This window comes from Ascidiella aspersa, chromosome 3 (genome assembly GCF_963924565.1).
Source record: "Ascidiella aspersa chromosome 3, kaAscAspe10.2, whole genome shotgun sequence".
NCBI classification, from domain to species: domain Eukaryota; kingdom Metazoa; phylum Chordata; class Ascidiacea; order Phlebobranchia; family Ascidiidae; genus Ascidiella; species Ascidiella aspersa.
In genome coordinates, this window is record NC_139449.1 from 29,922,205 (window position 1) to 29,945,430 (window position 23,226).

The window sequence follows — 23,226 nt, forward strand, 5'->3', positions numbered from 1 at the left end:
ACAAAACTAGTTAGCTAACGTGCAACTCCTCAGCTGCATTTGTCGCAGCGTTGTGTGACGCATAATAGCAACTAAGAGAATAAATGGAAGCGTTTAAAGTGCTGTTGCACGATTCGCTAAATATATCACCCGGCCATTTAAGATGAGTTTGTTGCTATCGCTGTACCCGAATGCAATTTCGCAAATTCACGCCAAAATTCTGCGATATATACGCGAAAAAGGATTTTTTAGAGTAAACTATATATCAACAGCCCGTAAAAAGAATAAATGAAGCAAATCACCATAAATGATTTTCATTAAATAAAAGCTACTTGGCTTTGTTTGGGTTAACCCAGTGTTACCTAATCATTTTTCGCGGCGACTCAAAAACTAAGCGTAAGTACAACAACGAAGCTTTGGCGACACAATTCTCTTTACTGAACTTTTTATAATTAAACAAAACAAAACAAATTAGCATAAATAACTGCGACCTTAATTAATATGATCCATTTGCTCTAAATCTCTCATTTTATTTAACGCTGTACATGACTTTTCGTTAGCTTCTCGTAGATTTTGATGCAATTTCTTTCCAGTGTCCAGTATTAATTTATTACGTGTTGTTCCTTAAAATTGTTTGTTACTCGCTTTAATTGGTGTCGCGACAAAAGGTTTTCTTCAGTCGTAAGACTGCCACCTGATTGTCGTTAAATCAATAAAAAAAAAATAAAAAATAAAAAATATGATCCATGCCTTCGTATTGCTTATGCCAGCGGCACTGGTGGGCCATAAGAACATTTGAGGTGGGCCACAGAAAAAGCTAGATTTAGTTTCATTTGTGTCACTATATTTAATTTTACAGCAACAATGGTTTGGGGAGGAATTAAAAAGGAATGTAAATTTATTGTTTAGCCGCAAGTAACTCGCTAATTTACGCGTTGAATAAATAATATGTTTTAAAATATGTTTTTCTGTGTTTTGTTCTAAACCTATTTTACGTTTTTTTCTTTCATAACACTTTGTTGGGCCACAGAATTGTTTTGGCAACGTAAAGGGGCCACGAAAGAAAAAAAGGTTGAGAACCACTGGCTTATGCAATATTCCTAAATTTCGGAGTAATCTGTCACTGAACTGAACCAATGTTAATAAATCCAACCATATAAAAATATATTGCAGTTGGGGGCCAAATCAAACAGCGACCAACGTTTGAGAAAAACTGGGTTAAACTATGATGTTTTACCGGTCTTCCATGGAACATTAGTTTAATTAAAAACCTTTTTGCCGAACACCTGACGATCTTTCAAGAAGCATAGTGGTCCACGGAAAACTGTTTGAAAATCATCACTGAAATATAGGACAAAATTACTACCATTTCACATTTACTGCGGTGTTGTTCTTGTACTGCTCTATGCAGAAGCTTATCTTGGTTCGTTGCAGACTCTATGCCGTTTTCGGTAATAATATGTTATTATAGAATTGCCATGTAGATAATACAGCTTGTAGATCTAATTGCGTGTTTCTAAAAACTTTCCATACCTCGTATTTGGACTACACTAAAAGTTAAGTTCTAATTTAAGTTTTGATTATTTGACGGTCTTATAGTTGCAACGAGTTTTAGGCTTTGCATTGTGAATTAAATACAGCACAAAACCTCCGTCAAATTCGTTTTTTCCGAAAAATAAGTCTAAAACCAATACAAATTTTCTATTGTTAAACTCTATGTTTACAAAAGTAACGACGTTGTGAAACGTTGAGGCCGGATACCTCGCATAGGATTAAGTGTAACTTGCCTCAGTACCAGAGTAGCGTTAATTAGCCGCATTCTTTACCTTACTTATAAACCGGATTCTGGCGACCACGTGCTCATAGTTTACATTTGGTTAAACAATGGATAGCGTTAGGTAAGGAACTGTTGTAGAATTTGAATTACATCTTTTGTAACTTCAATTCTTTAATTTATGCATTAGAACTTCGTACTTCTTTCTTAAAACGGCCAAGTTTCTTTTTGAAATTAAACAAGAAAGTAAATAACTAATAAACTAGTTAAAAAATAAATATTGAATAGAAATCACAAACAAGCACACAAATAAATTTAACACGGTAATAGAAAAAATATAATTTTTTTCAGTAATAACCGTGGTTTGTTTCTTTTACAGTTTATTGTTGTTGTTCTTGTTCGGTTCTACATTTACAGGATCAGGTATTTTTTAACTATAATAAAACGGTGGTTATAACTTAAATTGGCTTTTTTCTAAAATCTTATTTTTTTTGTGCATCTTTTTATAGATGCAGATTCTCTGCGAGTTTCCGATGCTCGCTCTTGGCTGACCTCCGACGACGAATATGGCCCTGGATCGGGTGATGAAATGCTCCGTAGTGTCGTTCAGCTGGAAGCCGGGGGTAAGTGTTAAAACAAATGAACTTAATGCTTGTGAATCGTCCTGGAATTGAAGTTAAAAATATTTTGCATTTAAAAGAACATTCACGGCATGTTGGAAACGTCACAAACGCACTCGATAACGTAGGTTTAACGTTTTGCAAAAAGCAAATATCCACTTTTTAAAGAAATGAATACCCCATTGCGTTGGCAGCGCTTTTAATTGTGTTTATTTGATCGTGTAACCGGATTTCGCGATGTTATCCCTTTTTTGTGTGTAGAGTGTGTATTGAAGACCAATTTGGATGTGGTGTTTTTGATCGACATCGGCCAGCAAGTGCCCCCTCCCGCTGTGCAGTACTTTCGCGAGTACGTATTGTCCATAATTCGACTCTTTGACCTGGACAACCAAAAGACAAGGGTAAGTGAATGTTTCGTCGTAAACTACGTGCCTGCTTGTCACACTTAATGTGTGATTAGAAATGTTTGACATCCGATAAATAAAAATAACACATGACTTTAGTTAGGTAGGAAAGGAAATTTCGCGTGGAGAACCTATACCTACCGACAGAAAAGTCTATTTAAGCATTCCTTATGGTTTACTTATGTGACTGCTTTTAAATGCCTCTAATTTCGATTTTTTTAAGATTCCTTTGTTTGGTTTTTCCAGTTTTCAGTGGTTGATTAAACTTAATGTCAATTGGTCACTGTTTAAGCTTTTCTAATGTTACTTATGTGAACGCTTTGCAAATACCTTTGCGTACAATTTCGATTTGTTAGACCGTTTCGTTTACCAAGTTTTCAGTGGTTGTTTGGAACTTGAATCTAACAAATTAATTCACAGGTCGCTTTGATTACGTATGGATCAAATTCCCTCGACGGTTTGGAGGTTCTTTCCTTGACGGAGGGCAACAACCACCAGGCGGTACAACAGAGTCTGGCCAAGTTTCACAATGGCTATTACCCGGTGAAGCTGAGCAACGGCCTCGTCAAATCGCAGAAAATCTTCAGGAGCAATCCTCGGGATGTCGAAAAGGTTTAAAGGCGGTTGTTTCGAACCGAAAGGGAGCCGATACACTGTTCGCAAATGTTTTTTGTTTTGTTTAAAACCATGAACGTAAAACGGCCTTATTAGTTGGTAAAAATATCAATTTGGTAGCCACGGAACGTAACTAACATGCTCCACTTAGGAAGTCGGAAGTACGTAAGTTGTGTCACGTAAGTTCCCAGATTTATAAATGACAAGATTCGCACAGAACGCTCTTCATTGGGCCAAGTCTTAAGAGTTTGGAAAATTAGGCTACAAACAAAGACATCGATACTTAAACTCACTCTTTACTTTTTACTCTTCCATTCTTTCATAAACAGGTGATTTTCGTCATCACCAGCACTCCTCTGGTGGGAAGCCAAGATCTGGCGGAACTTCTTAGGCTCGGTTCTTTACTGCTGGCCGAGCGTATTCACCTCTACATAGTGGCTGTGGGCTCTGCCTCCAGCGACGTTTATTTTGACCAGCTCAGTCAAGGCATCACCGGCTTCCACAGGGCGCAGCACGCCTTTGCCATGGGCAGCATCATTCCCAAAGTGAAGAAGCAGCTGGTGGACAGGTTAGTGCTTTGGGGTAAACTAATTTGGTTGGAAAATATATAGGCTATGGATGCAGAGCGGCCAGATTTTTTTTAACAAGGGCACGAGTTTGTAACATTTACCTTCATATCAAAAAATTATATTACTTGTGTTCACTGTGATGGTAGTTTGGGCTTTGTTAAAAAAATTGTTCTGTTTTTCTGTTTGATATTCTTTTGAAAAACAAAACCCTTCAAAATACGTTACATTTAACAAATGCGTGCCAAGCAGACAGCTAATATTGCATGTTTAAACTGTAATTTAGGAAGCGGGAGTGATTCACCACAAACACATTTACTTAATTTAATTTGGGAAAGTGTTCTCACGCGACTTGGGACTGACTTGGCTTTTGCATTTATTTTTTGCGGATTTCGCGTAATAACGATGCCGTCAACGTAGGTACCAGTGCGACCAGTGCATCCCCAACAACTGCCCACGTCTGGAGACCTGCAGTTCGGCCACTGGAGGCGCCAATCGCTGCTTTTGTCAGCTTGGTTTTATCGACGATCTATGCGAGGATACTAGTTAGTGTACCACTTATCACTAATCGTGTATTAGTGAATATTTGCGTGCTGCTATAATCCGGTACAAACCTAAAACCGTCAACCTTTTGCAGATCCGTGTAGGGCCAACCCTTGTCTGCCCAGAGAGATATGCATCCGCGAGCGAATGAGCTTCCGATGTGCTGAAGGGCCTGATCCAGCTCTGTGCACCAACAAGTACTGTGCGAATGAGGGATTCTGCTACTTGGCTGGAGGTAGCACTTGCACGCACGCTGAACAAAAATATTTGCACGAACAATCCTAGGGTAAACTGTAGAGTACAAATCACCGCACATGCAATCAAAATGAGATATTACGTAATTGGGCATCAAATTTATCACCAACAAAGCATTCTTCAGGAGATTGCCTATACTGAAAATTTTAATTTTCTTAAATCCACTTACTCCTATCTTAACCGCAAACCTAATTAACCGAATTCGAAGCAGTAGACCTTTTAGTTCAATAATGTGTAATATAGCGACCATTTATTCTAAACTTTTAATACACGATTTTCAGTTGCTCCCACTTGCCACTGCAAAGTCGGTTTTGTCGGGCCTTCGTGCGAGGGAAAGTGCCAGCCTTGTCCACCACGTCAGTTCTGTGACTTTTCTAATGGCAGAGTAGTGTGCAAGTGCCTTTCCGGTGTCGGCCCCAGCTGTGACCCAGAGGAAAGCCCCTGCGCGAGTGTGAACTGCGTCAACGGCGGCGTGTGTGTAATCAACAACATAGGCTTTGCATACTGCCAGTGCCAACCAGGCTTTCAAGGCGTCGTGTGCGAGATCTCCCCATGCCGCGACCACGTCTGCAGGTTTGTATAGAATCCCAATCACACCCCTAGAAAGGTTTTAGCACTTGGGACACAAACCTAAGTTAACTTATTTGACCTAAAAATACTTAAACCTTTCTAGAAACGGCGGCACCTGCGTTGTATCGAGCCAGCGTAAGCCTTTCTGCGTTTGCCCGCACTCGTTCACCGGCGATCACTGCGATCATGGCGTCTCTTGCACCAATCTCGTTTGCTCGTAAGTATGAAATTAAAACGTCGAATGGTGCTTTCGGTGCCATATACATGTCATACTTAACCCAACTCCAATCTATGGCCTATAGACTAGAGCAGTGGTTCTCAAAGTTAGAGTAGAGATAAATTATTCTCTTTACATGGGTTTCGCTTAATTTTTCAAGTCTTTAGTAGTTGGTAGTGTGGTTAATTCATGCCTTCTTGGCGCAGAAACGGCGGTTATTGCATCGCAAAGGACACAACAGCCGAGTGCAAGTGTCCACTCCTTTATCACGGAGCCAACTGCGAAAGATCACGATGCCTGGAACATTACACGTAAGCCGCCATCCACTAAGATTTGCTGAGTTTACGTTCCAAAGTTGTTCCAAACTGATTTAGAAAATTAATGGCATTTACGGCATCCCTAATTTTACATAAACTTATTTGGATGAAAAATTTGTCTAGATGCTTTAATCCGAAGTGTTTTTTAAACCCACCACCCGATCTTTTCAGCTGCCTCAACGGCGGAGTGTGCGGCCTTTCGTCGCAAGGCAGCCTCCCAGTGATGTGCCACTGCACTGCCGAGTGGGCTGGCGAGACGTGCGTGTTTCGCACTTGCCACAACTACTGTCTGAACAATGGTCAGTGCGTGCTGCGAGGTGGCAAGCCAACCTGCGACTGTCCCAAGCTGTACTCTGGCGACCGCTGCGAGAGGCTACTGAACGTGGTCGACCAGTGCGTGCCAAATCCATGCGTCAACGGCGGTACCTGCTCCCAAGGAACATTGGCCCCAAAGTAAGGAACAACTTTTTTTGTTTTTTTAAGGCAGGCATATTCGAAAGTCTTAACAGTTCTTTAATATGTTGCACTGAATATGTGAAAAATAGAAATCACCTTGACCCTTGCAAGATAAGTCCTTTAATACTGAAATTTAAACACTAATTGTCCGCAAAGCTATTTCGACAAAATTGTTGTTTTAAGCTTTTTCACTTGTACTTGTCCTCTCAATTTTTCTGGAGCAACATGCAGAGACAGAATTTCCAACGGTCTTTGCGACTTGGTCACTTGTCTGAACGGTGGAACATGTGTTGTCAGAACTCCGACAAGCGGGTAGGGCGTTATTTACAACTATGAATGTCCAATATTGTGTGCCCGGATCTTAAAAGTAATACTGTTTGGTACGCTATCGGAATAAAATATCCCTAATAACTTACAGCGCGCTTTTATTGCAGAGCAACTTGCAATTGCTCCCCTGGTTATTACGGTGCTCGTTGCGAGAACAGCCTGTGTTCCAGTCGCACTTGCAACAATGGAGGTTCATGTGCACTGAAACTGGTCGTGAATACGTAAGCTATACTAACTTTCATAGAAATTTCTGGGTGTGTGACAATGGCTCCGCATCCAAGACGACCAAACAATTCGAGCTTAAATATTTTATTTCGCTACATCTTAGGTACGTCACTTATTGCAACTGTCCAGCCGGCTTCTCGGGAGAACGATGTGGTAAGTTTATTTATTCAGCTCAACTTTTGTTTTTCACTGAAAAAACTGTTCTGTTCTTACAGACGACATCGTAACGTCCGACCCTTGCCGAACGAATCCATGCACAGCCCCGTGCAAATGCTTCCCTTCCAAGTCCCACGCGGACGGCTTTGTGTGCGAGAGCGACACCGGGCTGCTGGGCAAGGCTTGCAACATCGGTAAGTTTCGTACATAGGGAGTCTTCCCCAATTCGTACGCCCGCCTGGTCATATCCCAACAAATCAGCCTACCATAACATCATACTATACGAAATATTCTTGGTATATTCTTGGCAATTTCTTTTGCTAACATTTCCATGCAACTTAACACGGACTAATTGACATTATGCTGACTGCCTGAATTTGTCAACACCCCTATCCGATATTGTCGACATATTTTAAACGACATTCACTATGTTGTATATTATAGAGAAACCGGTACTGAAGTGCGGCGACACGACCATCCAGATCGAATTGACCGACAAGCTCTTCAAGGAATACAAAGGAAACCTGCACAGCAACGCCTTTTTCTACATGGGCCCGGACGAGAACTTTGTGCCGCCGGAACCCTGCAAGGCCCACGGTTAGAACAACCTAAGAAACTTTGTAATAGTAGTTCCATTTTGAATTTACGCCTTCTAAGTTAGAAAGTGAAATGTTGAAAATGTATAGGGAGCTATTTAAAACGTTTAAAATGATCTTTTGTATGGGCTTCGAGAAATTTTTATTAAGTTAGAAAGTCTTTGTAGAAAACAACCTGCGCATTATATGTTGTCCGTATGACCTGATAACTTGGGTGGTACACCCACGGTAACTTATGGCGACCCAGAAAAAAACACAGTATGGTTTTCTATGATTTCATGCAACACCTATTTTTATCATCCCAGTCAACGGTCCCCCACTCAAGCTGAAGCACGAGCTGACCATGACCGCTCCATACAAAGGCAAGTGCGAGACCCAAGAAGTGCTGACCAGCCTGGGCACTCGCATCATTCGCAACCGAATCTGGTACAACATCGACAGTAGTGGGTCGCTCTTCGATATGCCCATACCCATCCTGGTGTTCGAGTGCGCCTACTCGCAAGAGTACTCGGTGAAGACCCAGATTCGACCAGTGTGAGTACTTTATTAATTCAGTGTTTCTCGACCGGTTGGTTGGCAATTTTAATGCTCAAAGAGTGCCGATACGGATTCAAAAAATGTTATCAATGTCAAACGGTTGTACATTTAGTGACGACAAAACCCGTGTTAATCACGGACTTAAATCAGTGTTTGTTTCACTAAAACCCGGTAATCCGCTAGAAGAAACATTCTGCGACGATTTTTTCAGGAATATTAGAAGTATATTGACCACACAAACCTCGCAAAATTTGTAAAACTTGATAGCGAGCAATGTCAGTCATTTAAGATGACACGCAAAACTGCAATATTAAACCAACAAAATAAAATAAGATCGTTCGGTAAAAACATCGTAAATAACGAAATTTCAAAAACTTGTCCTAGAAATTCCCTATAAAGTAATTTAGCCACTCACCGGCAACTTACTTTGTGCAGCATCGACACGACCGACAACTATGTGAACAAGACTCTGCGCAAGCGATTCTCCGGCAACTTCAAGCTATGCAAGTCGACCGGCACCACGTGCAACCTGGAATGCCCAGCCACCCTGGTTGTTCAGCCGGGCGACACTTACACCATCGGCCAGTTCATTACCATCATCGTGCAACCAGATACCTCTCTGCTGGTGAGAAAAAGGCGAAAATTGTTTTAATTGAAAATTCATTTGGTCCTGATAAACCTCTGTAGGGCACGCTTTTAGGAAACACTCGTCTAAGGAGGTAAAAAACTAGTAATTTTTAAACAATTATATTAGTATTATAACGAGGTAGCGCACAAAACATTCGTATCAAAAATTTCCACTCTCAAATCTTAATAGTAGAACAAAAAAAACTGTTTTGCGTTGGTGAGCTAAACGACCAATCCTGTGAGCAAAAAACAAATCAGCCGGATAACAATGATAATGCCCTGCTACAACACCCCCTTCTAATTCCAGCTACCCGGGAGAACGGTGCGAGTCAACAGCTTGTTCATGTCCTGTTCGGAGGACGCCAGCATGGTTCCCGTACTCCCGATCGTTTCCAACGGCTGTCCGAGCGAGGTGATGTTCGCAGAGCTGCAAGCCAGCGGCGCCTCGACCTGCATAAAGTTCCAACTTCCACGATCGAAGGCCTGCCTCAACAGGGCCGTGTACTTCCACGCGCAAATGAACGTGTGCGACACCGCAACATTACAGGTGAGATATTGAAGGTTCCAGTCTTCTATTTTTGTCTCTTCCTGGTGGATTGGTTGGGTCACAGTACGGCTGTTAAAAAAACATTGGGAGTATTATTTCTACAATTTCTACTCGTTGGGTGTCGTATTACGCTAAAAAAGAAAATAATTTTAAATTTTGCCAGCATGGAAGACATAAGCTTGACACTGCTAACACCGACAAAAATACCAATTTTTTTTCGTGTATATCCTCTGAAAGTTGAAAGAAATTTGGGCCAAGTCTTAATTCCATTTTCAGTGCTCATTTGAGTCTTGTACAACTATTGTGCACCACCATCTTAGCACTTTTCTCAATATTTTTTCTTTTTTTATAGTTTTGTTCCACCTCCGGTAGCCTCACTCGTTGCCTGGGAGGAGGTTCTGGACGCAAACGTAGAGCTGTGGCCGACTTCCTGACTAGCCAACTGGACCAGGAGGACGTTTTCGGTCCAATCTACCTTCGCCAGTCCGCAGAGTTCGACCTGGCTCTGTTGCCTGATCTTCCCGCTTTCCCTGAAAATCCCAAACCGAAAAGTGACAACAACAAGAGCAACTCTCCTTTTGGCGGAAACTTTCTGCTTATTGCAATCCTCGGATCCGTCGGAGTTGCCGCGGTCCTTCTGATCGCTTTTCTTTCTCTTGTTTTTTACCGTTCTTACCGTAGGAACGAGCTTCTGTGACCTTATCGCCTCTGTTCTGTCCGAATGGACATTTTTAGTTTTCAGTCGTTTTTGCGAAACCGCATCATGCTTGGTTTTGGTTGTTGCGAAATGCATTTACCGTAACTGCATTTGGCGCGTTTTACGAAAATCGAAAAAATTAAATAAAATTCACCTAACGTGATTTACATGTGTGTTAGTATGGTAGCCCAAGAATACTCTTTTAAGGCTGCGGAAGTGCGTTAATGCAACGTTTGCCGTAAAATATTACAAAACATCCCAGACTTTCATGGAATCAAATCCCTGTTTTCCGTTGGGTAAAATCCATCCTACACAAACCAGTTGTGGATTACCTGTAGTCAAAGACCCAAACCAAGAAGAGCCAACAGAGCAGACATTATTATCACCCCTTTTCTTTCACTTAAACGTACCTTTATTCTGCTTCATCTGTATTAATATTATTGCACTGAAAGTAAGCCAGAACGTTCTAGAACGGCGTTCAAGAAAACTTATTGATGCAGGTACGCCGTACCAAATATAAAGAAATGTTCTTCTGGCCATTTCGCCATCTCCTTAGAATATCTTTAAGCTAAGGATGTGATTGGAGATTTGCAAAGGACATTGAACATATCTCCTCGCCCTAAAGCACGTTAGTGACGACAATGACTTCGAATGGTAGCAATATATTTTAGACTTTCTTGTCTCAGTCAAAATCACTCACTATAGGTTCTCGTTTATAAAAAAGAAATATATTTCGCCAATCACGGCATCGGCATCATCAGTCTCTAAAAACGAATACAAAATAATGTAAACACGTAAACTAGGTACCGGTAGTAGAAATTAAAAGTCATAGAAAAATAATAATAGAACCAAGAGCAACAAACTACGCGACCCGGTTAAAAATATATCAGATAAAAGGTAGAGGTATAGGGCTATAGAAAACCGGACCATCCTGTTACCCAAGTCTTGGGAAAAACAACAACCATAGCTGTGTTGATTAAGCGAAAAGAAAAAAAGGAAAAGGGGGTGGAAAGAGGTGACAAAGAAGATAGGGCACACGGTTGAACAACTTCAGGTTTCCTAGGATTACTCGTGTTAGACGTCTCGTTATGACGTGACTTTGTAATGACAGATCTAAATATTTTTACGCGTTCCTAAGAGGGCATCGGACCGAAACTTTACTTTAAGGACTTCAAAAATACCTCAACTACGACTTTATAAATAGCTAAACTTTGAAACTTTTTTGAGTTTGCTATTTTTATGAATCCTAAACACTTTGTCCTGTCAGAATGACCCTCTACTACGGACATTTTTTATTGATGCACATTTGTTGCTGTACATACTTGGCATAAATCGCCTTGCAAGCTTACTGGTCCGCCTATTTCAAAGAATGGAGGCAATTTGTCGGATAACTTAAGTTTTATATAGTAGTTGACAAGTTGTCAGGGCAACTTGAAGTTGTAACGAGCCGAACTCCCAAGAGAAGCAAGTTCGAAGTGTATTCAAGTTTGTCTAAAATTTTAGGCTAAATACTTTTGAATCTCCAGCGTTTTCTTCTTGCGCAAAACATATAAGGAGTCAGCATTGCAGCCATCCCAAACTCATTGCCGGGTAAAATTGGTAAAATAGTTCCTTAGAGACGTCCCGTTAAAATAATGAAGCAGCAAGTTTCTTCCGCAAAACAAAAAGTGACAGCATTAAAGCCAGGCTAGTTTCACTGCTAGGCAAAATAAATGTCGTGCTTTAAACACGTCTTCGCTAATTTCCCAATGGAACAGCAACCGAACCGCGAATACAGAGCGTGTGACGAACTTTATTAGCAAAAGATTGCGACCCGATAGGTACAAGAAAAGCAGTGAAGCAACAAGAATCTCGATTGGTTGTGGCGCGGCAGCGAAGATCACGATGTAGACTGACGTCATGAAGTTACTGGGCGTTGTGACGTCATCTGTCGGCGTGGTTGTGATCGTAATAATGATTGCCGTTTCCGTTTTCGCCCTTCATCTTTTTGGCTCTAAAATCGAAAATTTATAAGTTCCTTCTATACTCGACATAGACAGTCACAAAACGCTAAACGAGGTTTTAAATTTTAATAATAAAAGTAAAAAATAAATAAAATAAACCTAATGTACCGTATGACCAGATCAACTTCAACGATCATACGTTTCTAAATCAATCTCTCAAAAAAAAAAATTACACTCGTGATCTTTATTGTCATGTAATATTTAAATCTTCGAAAATAGTTTGCGTTTTGGAAATTCGTGACAAAACAAAAAATAGATCTGGTAGAAAAAAAAAGATAATATGTTGCAATGAAATTTCGGAATCTGGACATTAAGCATGATAATCGGTTTTACTTTTCTGCCCAGACTGTCGTTTATATAGAAGAACAACTGCGTTAGTATATTAATATTATGATTTTTACAGCCAAACTGTCAATTGAATAATTACAACTGGATAGTTTATTTACACTGATTCTTTATTTATTTTTTTTAATACTTTAGGAGGACATTTCTATTCATGGCGACAGTTCCTTTTAAAACTATAAATTTTTGCACAGTTTGTCGTATTTGTTATATTATGTAGCCTTAGTTGTCTGAAAAGAAAAAACATTTTTTAATGAATAATTAAATTCTTTCCCTGAAGCATTCTTAAGTTCGAAGTATTAAGATGAACTTACGCTACATCGGGATGGTTTGATGCTGGTCTCTTCCTTGATTCCTCCACTTCCTCGTCAGAAGAGCTGGACGAAGAATCGCTGGAAGAAGAAGAACTGTCGCTCGAAGAATCGGAAGCGATTGACTTTGCTGTAGAGATGTTTTCAGACAAAGCTGCAACCTCAGGTCTTTCCTTTCTCAGTATTCTGAGATTTGTGCAGAGAAAAAATTAGATAAATATACATAAACTAACCATTAGATAATCTTTTTTGCTTTACAAATATTTTTTTACGTTTGTGAGTAATTTTGTGGCAGTCAAAACTAGTAGAAAATACATATATCAAACACATATCTGGTACTTACAATTAGATTCGTAATTTGATGTTTGAATGTTAAAAGTAAAGGAATAAATTCTCTGCTATCCTACTAGTACTATTCATATTGCTAAAAGACTTCCAGAGTCCAGTCGAATGTGCACATTTCAAAAAACAGATTATTGGATAGATTGATCTCTTTAGCTATAACCAATCGTATGCTAAGTTGTTCTTCAAGCTGCTGTTTTTTTTTCTTGCAACTGAATGGCTATGTGCAGCAAACAAAAAAAATCATGTTTAAACTATATATATACTCAAGCAGAATTCAAGGCATTTCAAGCTAACATAAAACTGAAAGGGTGTCTGTGCTTATTTATTATTCCAAATACTTGAGTAGGCCAAATGCAAACACATATGCCAACATGAAATTAGTTTGCTTTAATTATATTATTTTAACCTGATCCATTTGTGTGATAGCTTCGGTCTGCCGCGAACCGTCTTGGCCCAAACGGTCTGAAAGTTGGTCACAGATGCATAGTTCTGTGTTATGGCCATCGTAGTGTCCAGGTTTAACACTAGGTGCCACCAGCCGCCAGGCACAAACACAGTTTCACCTGCAACACGATGAAAAATTGGCTGGGAATTAAAATGCATGTTTAATGTAGGACCAAAACAAAGCAGGTTGTTCGATAGGTGTGCTTGCTACAAAAGTAAACATAGTTTAAGCAGATACATGAAAGTAAATAAACAGATAAACTACTAAAATTTGATTGAAAACATTTGTGAAAAGGCAAGTTTTCATATTTTCTTTTTTGGAATTTTTTTTTTTAATTTATTCATTTATTTTTTTTTAATTACACAACACCAAAATAAGTACAGGTCCTTTATCTGTATATGCAAAAAAAGCAATGGAAGAAAATTTCTCAAAAATTTACCTGGTTTTTGCAAAATTTCCAGTGGCTTGTACTCTTTAGGCCAGTCAGGACTTTGCGTCCTTGGGTAAATCAAGTGGAACCAGGTGATTGCTTCACCCTGCTGTAAAGGTGCTTCTGACCTTTTGACCTACAAGTAATATACAATTGCAATAGTGCACATGCACAACCATTGTTTGTTGACCACTTCTGACAGGGACAGATGAGGAAATACTTGACAAATGACAACCAACATACAAATTCAAACTAAACCATTTCTAAACAGCTATTATTCAGAGCAATTTAAATATTTTGTGATGTACTAGATAATAAACAATGTCATATTTTAGGGCAGATGGCAATACTGAATTATAGTTTTGTATACCTGGGACCTAAGCATATAATACTTCAAATTAGTATGAAAAAATTCAAATAACATTTCAGTTTACAATATAGCTTTTTGACCAATGTTACAGTTTTGGTTGCTTCTCAACTCACTTTCTTCTAAGCCAAGCTCAGTTGGTAGAGCAACTTTGGTTCCAGTATGATTGGTGGGTACACAGTAATAATCATATAAATATAACTATTTAAGTTTAATCATATATTGTTGCTCTCTTAAAAGATCATTTAACTATTCCCCATTGATAATCGCTATCTTCGTAGAAAGTAATATAGATATATATAAAATATATAGCAGTGCATCGCAACAAACCTTGATTAATTCTTTTGGTGTCTTGTTAGGAAAGAGGCACCACCTCTTGTGACCTTTGACCAGAGCATTCCACGCGCTTGTACCGAGAGGGTCGATGTGAATTCCTGTACCCGACAAACCTGGCCCCATCACAAACCAACGGTAGGGAGGCCGCTTTTTCTCTCCAGCATATCTAAACATTACGACATTGGATTGATACTTCATTTGTTCATTACTTAACAAACAGTCCAATGCAATTTCGTCTTTTTCCCTTTCCCTATTCTTTATAACTCTTTTTTTCCTATTCTTTATAACTCCATTTTTTTCGGGACAAAAATACACAAAAAGGTTAATGTCTTGTGAAAAGAGATAATTAAACTTTTTTCTGAAATAAATATATAATGTTTTTATTTTAGGAGTCAACCAATTTCCTCCTGAAACTTCAAGTACAAAATCACCTATAATATTTTTTCTGGTCTAAAGCAATATGTATAAACAAAAATACATTGGAAATAAATTTATTACCAGGATTGACCTGTGTTGTTTGTTTAGAACCAGGATTGACCAGGTACTACAAATTTTGACATTTTGACCAAATCTATTTTATACTAAAGCCTTTTGTCTGCTGTAAAATCAGTTGACCAACTATAATATAGAAACCAGCTTCATAGCTTTCCTTGATACAGAAAATAAAGTAAAGAAAAGTTGTTATATCTTTATCTGTAGAAATTTTATACTTTAATAAGCAAAACACAGGCATACTATGAAACAATTTATAAGATTATTTCATTATTTTACAAAAAATTTAGATATTTACCTTACAAGTAGGTAAAGCTTAAAGTATTGTTTGTTTATTGTTAACTAATATTTAGATTATGTTTGAGGTAAAAAGGTGTCAATGTCAGGTATATTTAATAAAAAAGTCATTATAATTTTACTGCAAACAAAGTGTTAATAAATAATAACAATGTTGCTAGTGATTAGCACATTCGCAAATCATAGATTCTGTGTTCAAAACCAAACCAAAATTCTGCTTCAATAACATTACACAGGTAAGTAATTACCTGAAAAGGTCATCTTTGAAATACTGTGGTATCTCATAGTCCTCTAGCAGCTGTTTTCGCTTGTTGTGCTCGCCGTAGTTGCTGTCGAAGATGTACAGCGGGCTGTCGTCCCTCGTCGACTTCAAGTAGTCGATGTAGTACTTCATCTTCATCTTGACCGAGTAGCCGTCATTGTCCTCGCCGCACTTGAACTTCTGGTTTCTGTACTTTTTCTTTAAGCGCTCAAGGGTCCACTTAAAATTAGCCTGCCAGTCTTTTTGCGCGTTCAAGAGAACGACGGGCTTACCCGGTTTTTCGTATCTGGATTTACACAAATATCAGGCTTGAAACTAGTTCTTGGTCTGGATGTCATGATTTTTTTATGTAGTACGACACTAGTTGTTAAATGTAAACAACATCAGTATACAAGTATATACAATGTTTATAATAGCACCTGTATGTACAAGCACAGCTACAATTTCTGTTCAAGAAAATATTTAACCAAAGACTTACCAAGTTTTTACCTAAAACTGAAATAAAATATACCTACATAAAAACATGGTTATGCCAAGGGCACATTATATCTCATATTTTAAAATAAAACTATACAAACAGATTGAAACTTAACACAATTTTGAAAGAAACTAAACCAAAACAAAATTGTCACCAAGGCATGTCGCTCCTTGAAGCCAACATACCTGCACGAGTAAAGGAATTAGAACATTTTTATTGTAATTAAAAACCAAAAATCACCACATTGAAATTATTTGGGCTCTCTTTTAGTATCTTACCCCTCTAATATTTTTAAATGACACCAATTAAAGCTCCTATAGAGGAAAGGAACCGTCAATTAGAATTTTTCTACCTCATTTGAGGTTTGAACATGACTAACAAATTATGGGGTAATCTACCAAAAAAGTCCCGTTACATGTTGAAAAATACTATGTGAAAAAAAATGTACTTACTTTTTTATAAACTCTTCGTGTGACATGCTTAAATAGTCGGCCCTTTCGACATTGTCTTTGACACTCTCGTGCGAAAGATCAAACCATTTTTGATAGGCGGCGCCTTGCCAGCCATCTTCGCCCTTTAATTCGGGCCTGGCCGCCTTTTTAGCAATACGAATGCGCTTTCTCGATTTGTGCGACGACATGTGGCCAGTGCTATACAAGACAAGGCCGATAAACACAGTAAAACCTAAAAGTAACTGCCTCTGACAAAATGTCTACTCCAAGCCACACGCTCAAGCGGCAAAAACGTACAAATAGCAACGGTGAAATGTATTGCCTTACGTTTTAAGACAAAACTAAGAAAGGTCCAAAAGATAACAAACCTCTTTGAAGGAACAAACGTACGTGACCAAACCATAAAGTGCATAAAGCAAAACACAAGGCTAGAAACAAATTTACACCTAAAATGCCGCGATTCATACACCGTAACGGATTTAAGAATAAAATTTTTGACGAGATAGGAACAGAGTCGAACCGTTTGACTTTTCCGGTTCAGGTTCGGTTCGGGTTTAAGGATTTTTTCGGAATCCGCTTTAGTTCCGGTTTTGTTTGGGAGGAATTTAAAAGATTCGGTTCAGCTCCGGTTCAACCATCGTTATTTCAAAACCGGTTCATAAAGTTCCGGTTCGACTCCCTGGATAGGAATGGTTTATTTTACAATGCCGCTACAATTTTTGCCGTTGCGATATAAGTAGGATTGATAGCAATTAAAGAGGACTTGTACGACGAACAAGCGATTTTATTGTCAACCAGAGACTAAGTAATTGAGTGTTGAGCAACAGGGCGACAGAAAATAAACGAAGGCATGTATTATCACACAATGCAAGTGGTTCGGACGTTTTATTATCACAGAATCAGACCATGCTTTCTGATACCGCATTGTCATTGCCAGCGCATGCATTAGACGCGCGGCGTAACCTGTTGGTATTCAACTCCGAGATGAGGCTTTCCATCATTTCATTTCGCGGCAGCCTTCTTGGTTTGGAGACGGGAGAGTTGGGCACTTCACAGTACCTTTCAGACTCTAAAGGTGGTGGTAACGGGTGTTGTAAATGCATGTATACGTGCTCATCACCTTCATTGGGAGGTGGAGGGAGGCAACTATAACTTTCGTCTTCGTTTAGAGGCGAAATAATGTCAATCGAATCGCTATCATTTGATGGGGTAGAAAGGTATTTCTGCATTTCGCCAAGGTTAGGAGGCGGTGGAAGGCAATCGTGGCTATCGCCTTCGCCAGGTAGCGGACAGGAATCTTGCAAATTGCATTTAATTGATGGAGGAGAGAGGTACTTATGCTTTTTATTAGGGGGCGGAGGCAGGCATTCCTGCGACGTGTTTTCGTTGTAGGACGGGCCCAGATACTCTGGCCTTTCGCTCTCGCTGCGCTGGCACAGTTCGATTTCGATGACAGGCATTACAGTCGACGCCGAATGGTAAATGTCTACGGCGTAATGGTACTTATTTCCCGCCGAACAGGAGTTTCGCTTAGCCGCCCTTGTCTCGACTTCTCTGGAGTCGTATCTTTTCACATTGACAGCACCCTTCACTCTCGAACGCCGCAGACCGCGGTAACAGCAACCGAAAAGAGTGCGTCTTCCCTCGTTGCGCATTTTTCTTTGAAATAAAAGTTCAGTTAGGTTGTTTCAGTCAGCGCTCAGAAAGAGTATAATTAAAAGTAGAAAAAGGTAATCCCAAATTTCAGGGATAAAACATAGTCGTCATCCTGGATCGCATATACATTTAAGTTCACCCTTCATGCGAAACTAGCTGCCTACGTTGCTATGTAAAAAGTGTGAACGACTGACTCTTATTTATCATACTGATTCCAACTATGCCTCAAAACCTAATCACAATAATAATGACATTACTACCAATCTATAAGAAAAGATAACTATATAGTTGCAAAAACGAATTTTTTAGGTTACATTTTAAGAGACCGATGGATAAACACTTCCCATAGATAACAAAAAAATGAAGCTGTATTTGTTAAGGTCATACTTTTGATAATAAATCACCTCAACTTACTAACAGCATAACCCAATACTATCAAACATCAAAACTTTATCTTACGGTTCCTCCGTCTCTAGTTTAAATTTCGTTGTGGCACATATTAGCCTAATTGGCATGGAATTTAATTTTGAATTTCGCGCATTGAAGCAATAAACAACCAACTTACGTAAAACCATGGGTGATGTGAATAGAATACACTTACTCAGATGCCAGGAAGAAAAACACTGGGTTGAGGCACTCGCACGCTCGCATACAAATGAATGTGCTCATGCCGTACCACCAATCGAACTTGATGTCATCCTCGGTGTAATTGTCCTTCTCTTTCAACGTGAAATCGTGATATCCTTTTGCAAACAAATGAAATTGTTGCAATATGCACTGTGTTAAGATTTTGATTCACGTTTTTGTTTTAACGTATAACTGTGACTGAATTGACGCACGCTACGACCATCGACTAGTTTTCAGTACAATCCAGCAACCAAATCATGGATAAATCTATTTAAAATCTTTTTCGGCTTAACAAAGTAAGATAATTTAGTAAATATACCAGTAATAACTTAATCATTCCAAGACTAGATCAAAACTAAAAGGGGATGAATTTTTAAAACGTGGTAAAACCTCTGCTCTTAAACGAAAAAGTTGTTAAAAAGTACACACTTATTATTTGGGTTAGGCGTGATAAACCAATTAAACCAACTAAACAAATATGTGAATCCGAAATAAACCATAGACAAAGCGCATTTCATTTTGACAACAATCTGCTTAACAGAACTGCACGAAAATCCCAAGTCTATTCTCCAGATGTGTATTAGTTTATTACTGAAGCAAGAACTTAGCCTGAAGGGCGCAGGTTACACATTCATTGATGAAATTATTTGCATTCATCATAGTTTTGCTCTTCTAAATGAAACCCACCTGAAATCGGAATGTAGCAAAGGGAAAAGAACACCACAACCAAAGCGAGCTGAACGAGAATATGATTTTCCTTCCTTGTTCTTTTGGTATCGTTTGTACAAGCTCGGCGTCGTCGTGACCCTAAAACGCACCCACATACGAAACAAACATTAAAACTCTAATTTAAAAAACCCGAGTAAAACCAGGATCAGACAATTTTTAAAGGAATGTATATTTAGCCTATACCGTACTGGCATCGTCAGTTCACATACTAATATATTGCCATAATTCTCGCAATCGCTACGAAAAACGTTCGTATATACTATATAGGCTATATATATTTTATATTTTTTCAACCTTTATTGCTTATTTGTCATTTTAACACTATTTTGTCGGAATGCATGTGGCCGATTTAAAACTAGTGGCTTCCTTGATTTTGCGAGGTTTTTTTAAATAAAAAGGAAAATTGGAATCACATGGAAAATCGCCGAATGGGCAACGTTACTAACAAGCCCAAAGTACAAGCATATACGATTGACAATAATGCACCCGGAAATTCTATACAAGCAAAACAACAACCATGATTAGCAATTTAAATAAATATAGATCATTATCACAGCAAACTTAAAAACAATTTTAAACCAACCCAAATATAGCTAAGGGGGTTAAAGGTCAAAAACTTTAATAAGGTGACTCACCAACCGTCTGTCTTCTCTTTTTTCTTTGCGTGTATATGATGACCCCAGTGGCCATGGAAAACACGGACATCACAGCAATCGGAAAGTAGAAGAATATGTGGTGACCAGCGGCCACTACGATACGAAGAACCCAAAGTCTATGAGCCAAATAATAAATGCATTAATCTACATGAACTTAAATTAAACTGCTTGAAAACTCTTTTGCGATCTTATCAAAATTTCTATATTTATTTTCTATGTATATCACTGAACTCTTGTTAAAGTGTTTATCAGAATGTACCACCTTAGCGAAGTAATGTTAAACCAAATGATATATTTATTGCATACCGACGACGCCCACACTTAAGAAATACTTCAACTTTATTTATTTTATTTCTATTTTTTGGTTTAATTAAGTTGACTCCATCGCCATGCTAACATATCATTAAAAAATTGGCTAATGTCAATGCTTTATAAATATGCTGTTGCTACCAGGCAAAGTATATACTGAAAATAAGTTCTTCGGGTATTTATTTGTTTGTATACCTTTTCGGCTAACTATTTAGAAGGCCGATATAAAATGCGCGAAATAACGTTAAAAAGGTGATCGTTTGCGCAAAACCCTATACACACAAAAAAAATCAAAAACATCAATAAATAAATACCAGAAGAACTTAGTTTCAAATAATGCTTTATACAACCAACTTTTAGATCAGCAATTACTTTTCGAATGGCACGGTGCAGTCAGGCCAAGGGTCATGGCGCGACTCCTTTGGAAGACTGGCAAGTATGTAGAACGGACTCGCTCCTGCCAACGTTACAAACCAGATGACGATACAGGCCATCTAATAAAAACGGAAAACCTTTAGGCAGTGTTTTGGAAACTCTTTTAGCCTGTGGCACAATAGGAAAATCAGAATAAGTTTAAAAACAAACACTCGAAGATTTTTAAGTTTTTATCTAAAAAGATGGACTTAATAAAATGTTTACTTAAATAAATGATATTTTTTGGTTGTACAATTTTATTAATTTATTGTCGTTCATTTTATGCATTTTTTTCTAATTCTAAGCTCGCTATCAAATTGGGCTGATTATTATTTATTCGACATAATTAAATCAAAAGGTTGTTCAGCGCGATCAAATTATAAGGCCATGTCTTTATAAGTTTGTTTTTTAATAATTTTCGCAAAAATGCTCACTCTGGCGTGCAACGGTTTCCATTTCGCAACCAATGATCTCCAGCGCAGCGACGCGTAGCGGACGCATGTGAACGCGCACACGTTACACGACATGGCGCCAGAGAGCGTCACCTCGCTACCGAAAGCGAACGGACACAACCAAGCGGGCAAAAGAAATTCTGAGAATCCCCACAAGCGTCGGTAAAGATGAAAAGGGGTTAGGGCGGCGGTGGCGAAACCACCGATGCAAACATTGAGAACGATGTAATCGAATACACTCCTGCGAAAAAGTTTAAAATCTGAAAATCATCTCTGTCAGACAAATTTCATAGTGGTAATGAATATAAACTCTGGACTAGCGAAACACAATAAAGCAGAGGGCTGTTATTTATTGTTGTTTATATATAGGCTAGGTTTTAGAAAATTAAAAGTTAGAAAATGTCGTAACTTAATGAGAACTAAAATAATCAACTAGACATTTCCATAACAACAAATAATAACTCTGAAAAAAAAGTAATTTGCTTCTTCAATTAAATATGGTCCACTAGCTTGGCCAACAACCCAAACCAGAGTAGTACGGCTACAGAGTTAAATGTGATTTGCTTGAGCCGGCTTCTGTTTGAATTTAAAAAGCGATTTCGCGATTAAAATCGTTGGGTATAATGGTTCGACGTTTTGTTTTAAAGGTAGAATGATTATAGAAGTCCATACAGTTGTGGTGATCGTGGTGTGTTTTGGATTAAATCTCAAAATTTAATCAAACACTTTCATAAATTTTGCCGAAGTCTAAGGTTTCGCTAACTGTTTATATCACGTAATAAATCCGAAATTGAAAAACACATCTAATGTCCTACTTACGTAAACAATGGCGACTTTAATATGGTGATGACGGCAAGGAGGTTTGCCAGGCCGCTCACAGCCGCCAGAGTGATCACTATACTGCTGCAAATCAGGACTGTTGTATGGTCGAAGGGGACGAACGCTTCTGGTTCGGTCGAGGGAGTGGCGTCCATGCTGAGTTTCTCAAAGCGCACAAAACAACAATGTTTTTGCAGGAGGAATCCTTACAAGCGTTGAAGAAGTTGCATTACACACGCTGATGTTAAATTGTGCTTTTAAAGTCCAAATAAAGTGTTGTGCGTAACGGGTACGTAAAAATCGACAGTGATATATACTGTTCGACGTACAAAGAAATAAACATTTTACAGGAGGATCGAGTAACACAGCAAACTTTCCTTGGGGCAGAACAACAAAAACAAACCTGTGTAGTGAATTTTTCAAGTTTATTTTAATATTGTCGTCGTTAACCGGGCAACAAAATGCCGTATCGCGTACTGCCTGCGAAATTTACTTGCTAAATTATCATTTACAAATTTACAACAGCCTTCCTTGTCTTGACTTTTTCTTTTAAATGCAAGACAATGCTACGAGCACAAAGCTCCTTGGAACAATGTTATCGCTTTTAAATATACTCACTTTTATTGAGCCTTCATTTTGTACAGCCTTCAGCCGAGATCAGATGGAACTTTTCACCGCTGTTCATGACACTTTTTTATTATTCGAATTTAAAGCTGCCTATGCTATTTGTGTAAGAAAGCCTTGACTAAGACATTCGTTTTAAATACTACATGTCTTTTATCGAAATCCACAGTTCCTCAGTAAAACAATTCCTTTACCAGTTAATCATAAACAGACTGAATAGGCTGTAAGTGGTGCAGTCGTCAAACTTCGAACGGAAATCACGGACTTGGACTTTCGATTGCGCAAATAGTGACAGGTTGCATCACCATTGTCATGCAAATATTGAAAACAGTGGCACACCAAGGACGTGTAC

At 38.7% G+C, this 23,226-nt stretch overlaps 2 protein-coding genes across 2 annotated transcripts; one reads left to right on the forward strand and one right to left on the reverse strand.

Moving 5' to 3' along the window:
• Positions 1 to 1,863: 1,863 nt before the first annotated feature.
• LOC146161491 (uncharacterized) lies at positions 1,864 to 10,028 on the forward strand. Its single transcript, XM_083385173.1, has 19 exons — positions 1,864 to 1,877; positions 1,944 to 1,999; positions 2,263 to 2,376; positions 2,635 to 2,774; positions 3,198 to 3,389; positions 3,722 to 3,960; positions 4,379 to 4,503; positions 4,596 to 4,736; positions 5,038 to 5,329; positions 5,430 to 5,543; positions 5,750 to 5,854; positions 6,032 to 6,313; positions 6,972 to 7,021; positions 7,084 to 7,218; positions 7,469 to 7,621; positions 7,926 to 8,154; positions 8,593 to 8,782; positions 9,092 to 9,331; positions 9,684 to 10,028. Exons 1-19 carry the CDS (start codon positions 1,864 to 1,866, stop codon positions 10,026 to 10,028), a joined length of 3,156 nt encoding a protein of 1,051 aa, XP_083241299.1.
• Positions 10,029 to 11,800: 1,772 nt separating this feature from the next.
• Positions 11,801 to 16,993, reverse strand: LOC146161492 (bifunctional arginine demethylase and lysyl-hydroxylase JMJD6-like). Its single transcript, XM_083383673.1, has 7 exons — positions 16,589 to 16,993; positions 15,645 to 15,944; positions 14,602 to 14,773; positions 13,914 to 14,040; positions 13,436 to 13,592; positions 12,688 to 12,870; positions 11,801 to 12,021 (listed from the first exon to the last, which is right to left on the reverse strand). The coding sequence occupies exons 1-7, from the start codon at positions 16,774 to 16,776 to the stop codon at positions 11,952 to 11,954; spliced, it is 1,197 nt and encodes a 398-aa protein (XP_083239799.1). The 5' UTR covers positions 16,777 to 16,993; the 3' UTR covers positions 11,801 to 11,951.
• Between the last annotated feature and the right edge of the window lie 6,233 nt (positions 16,994 to 23,226).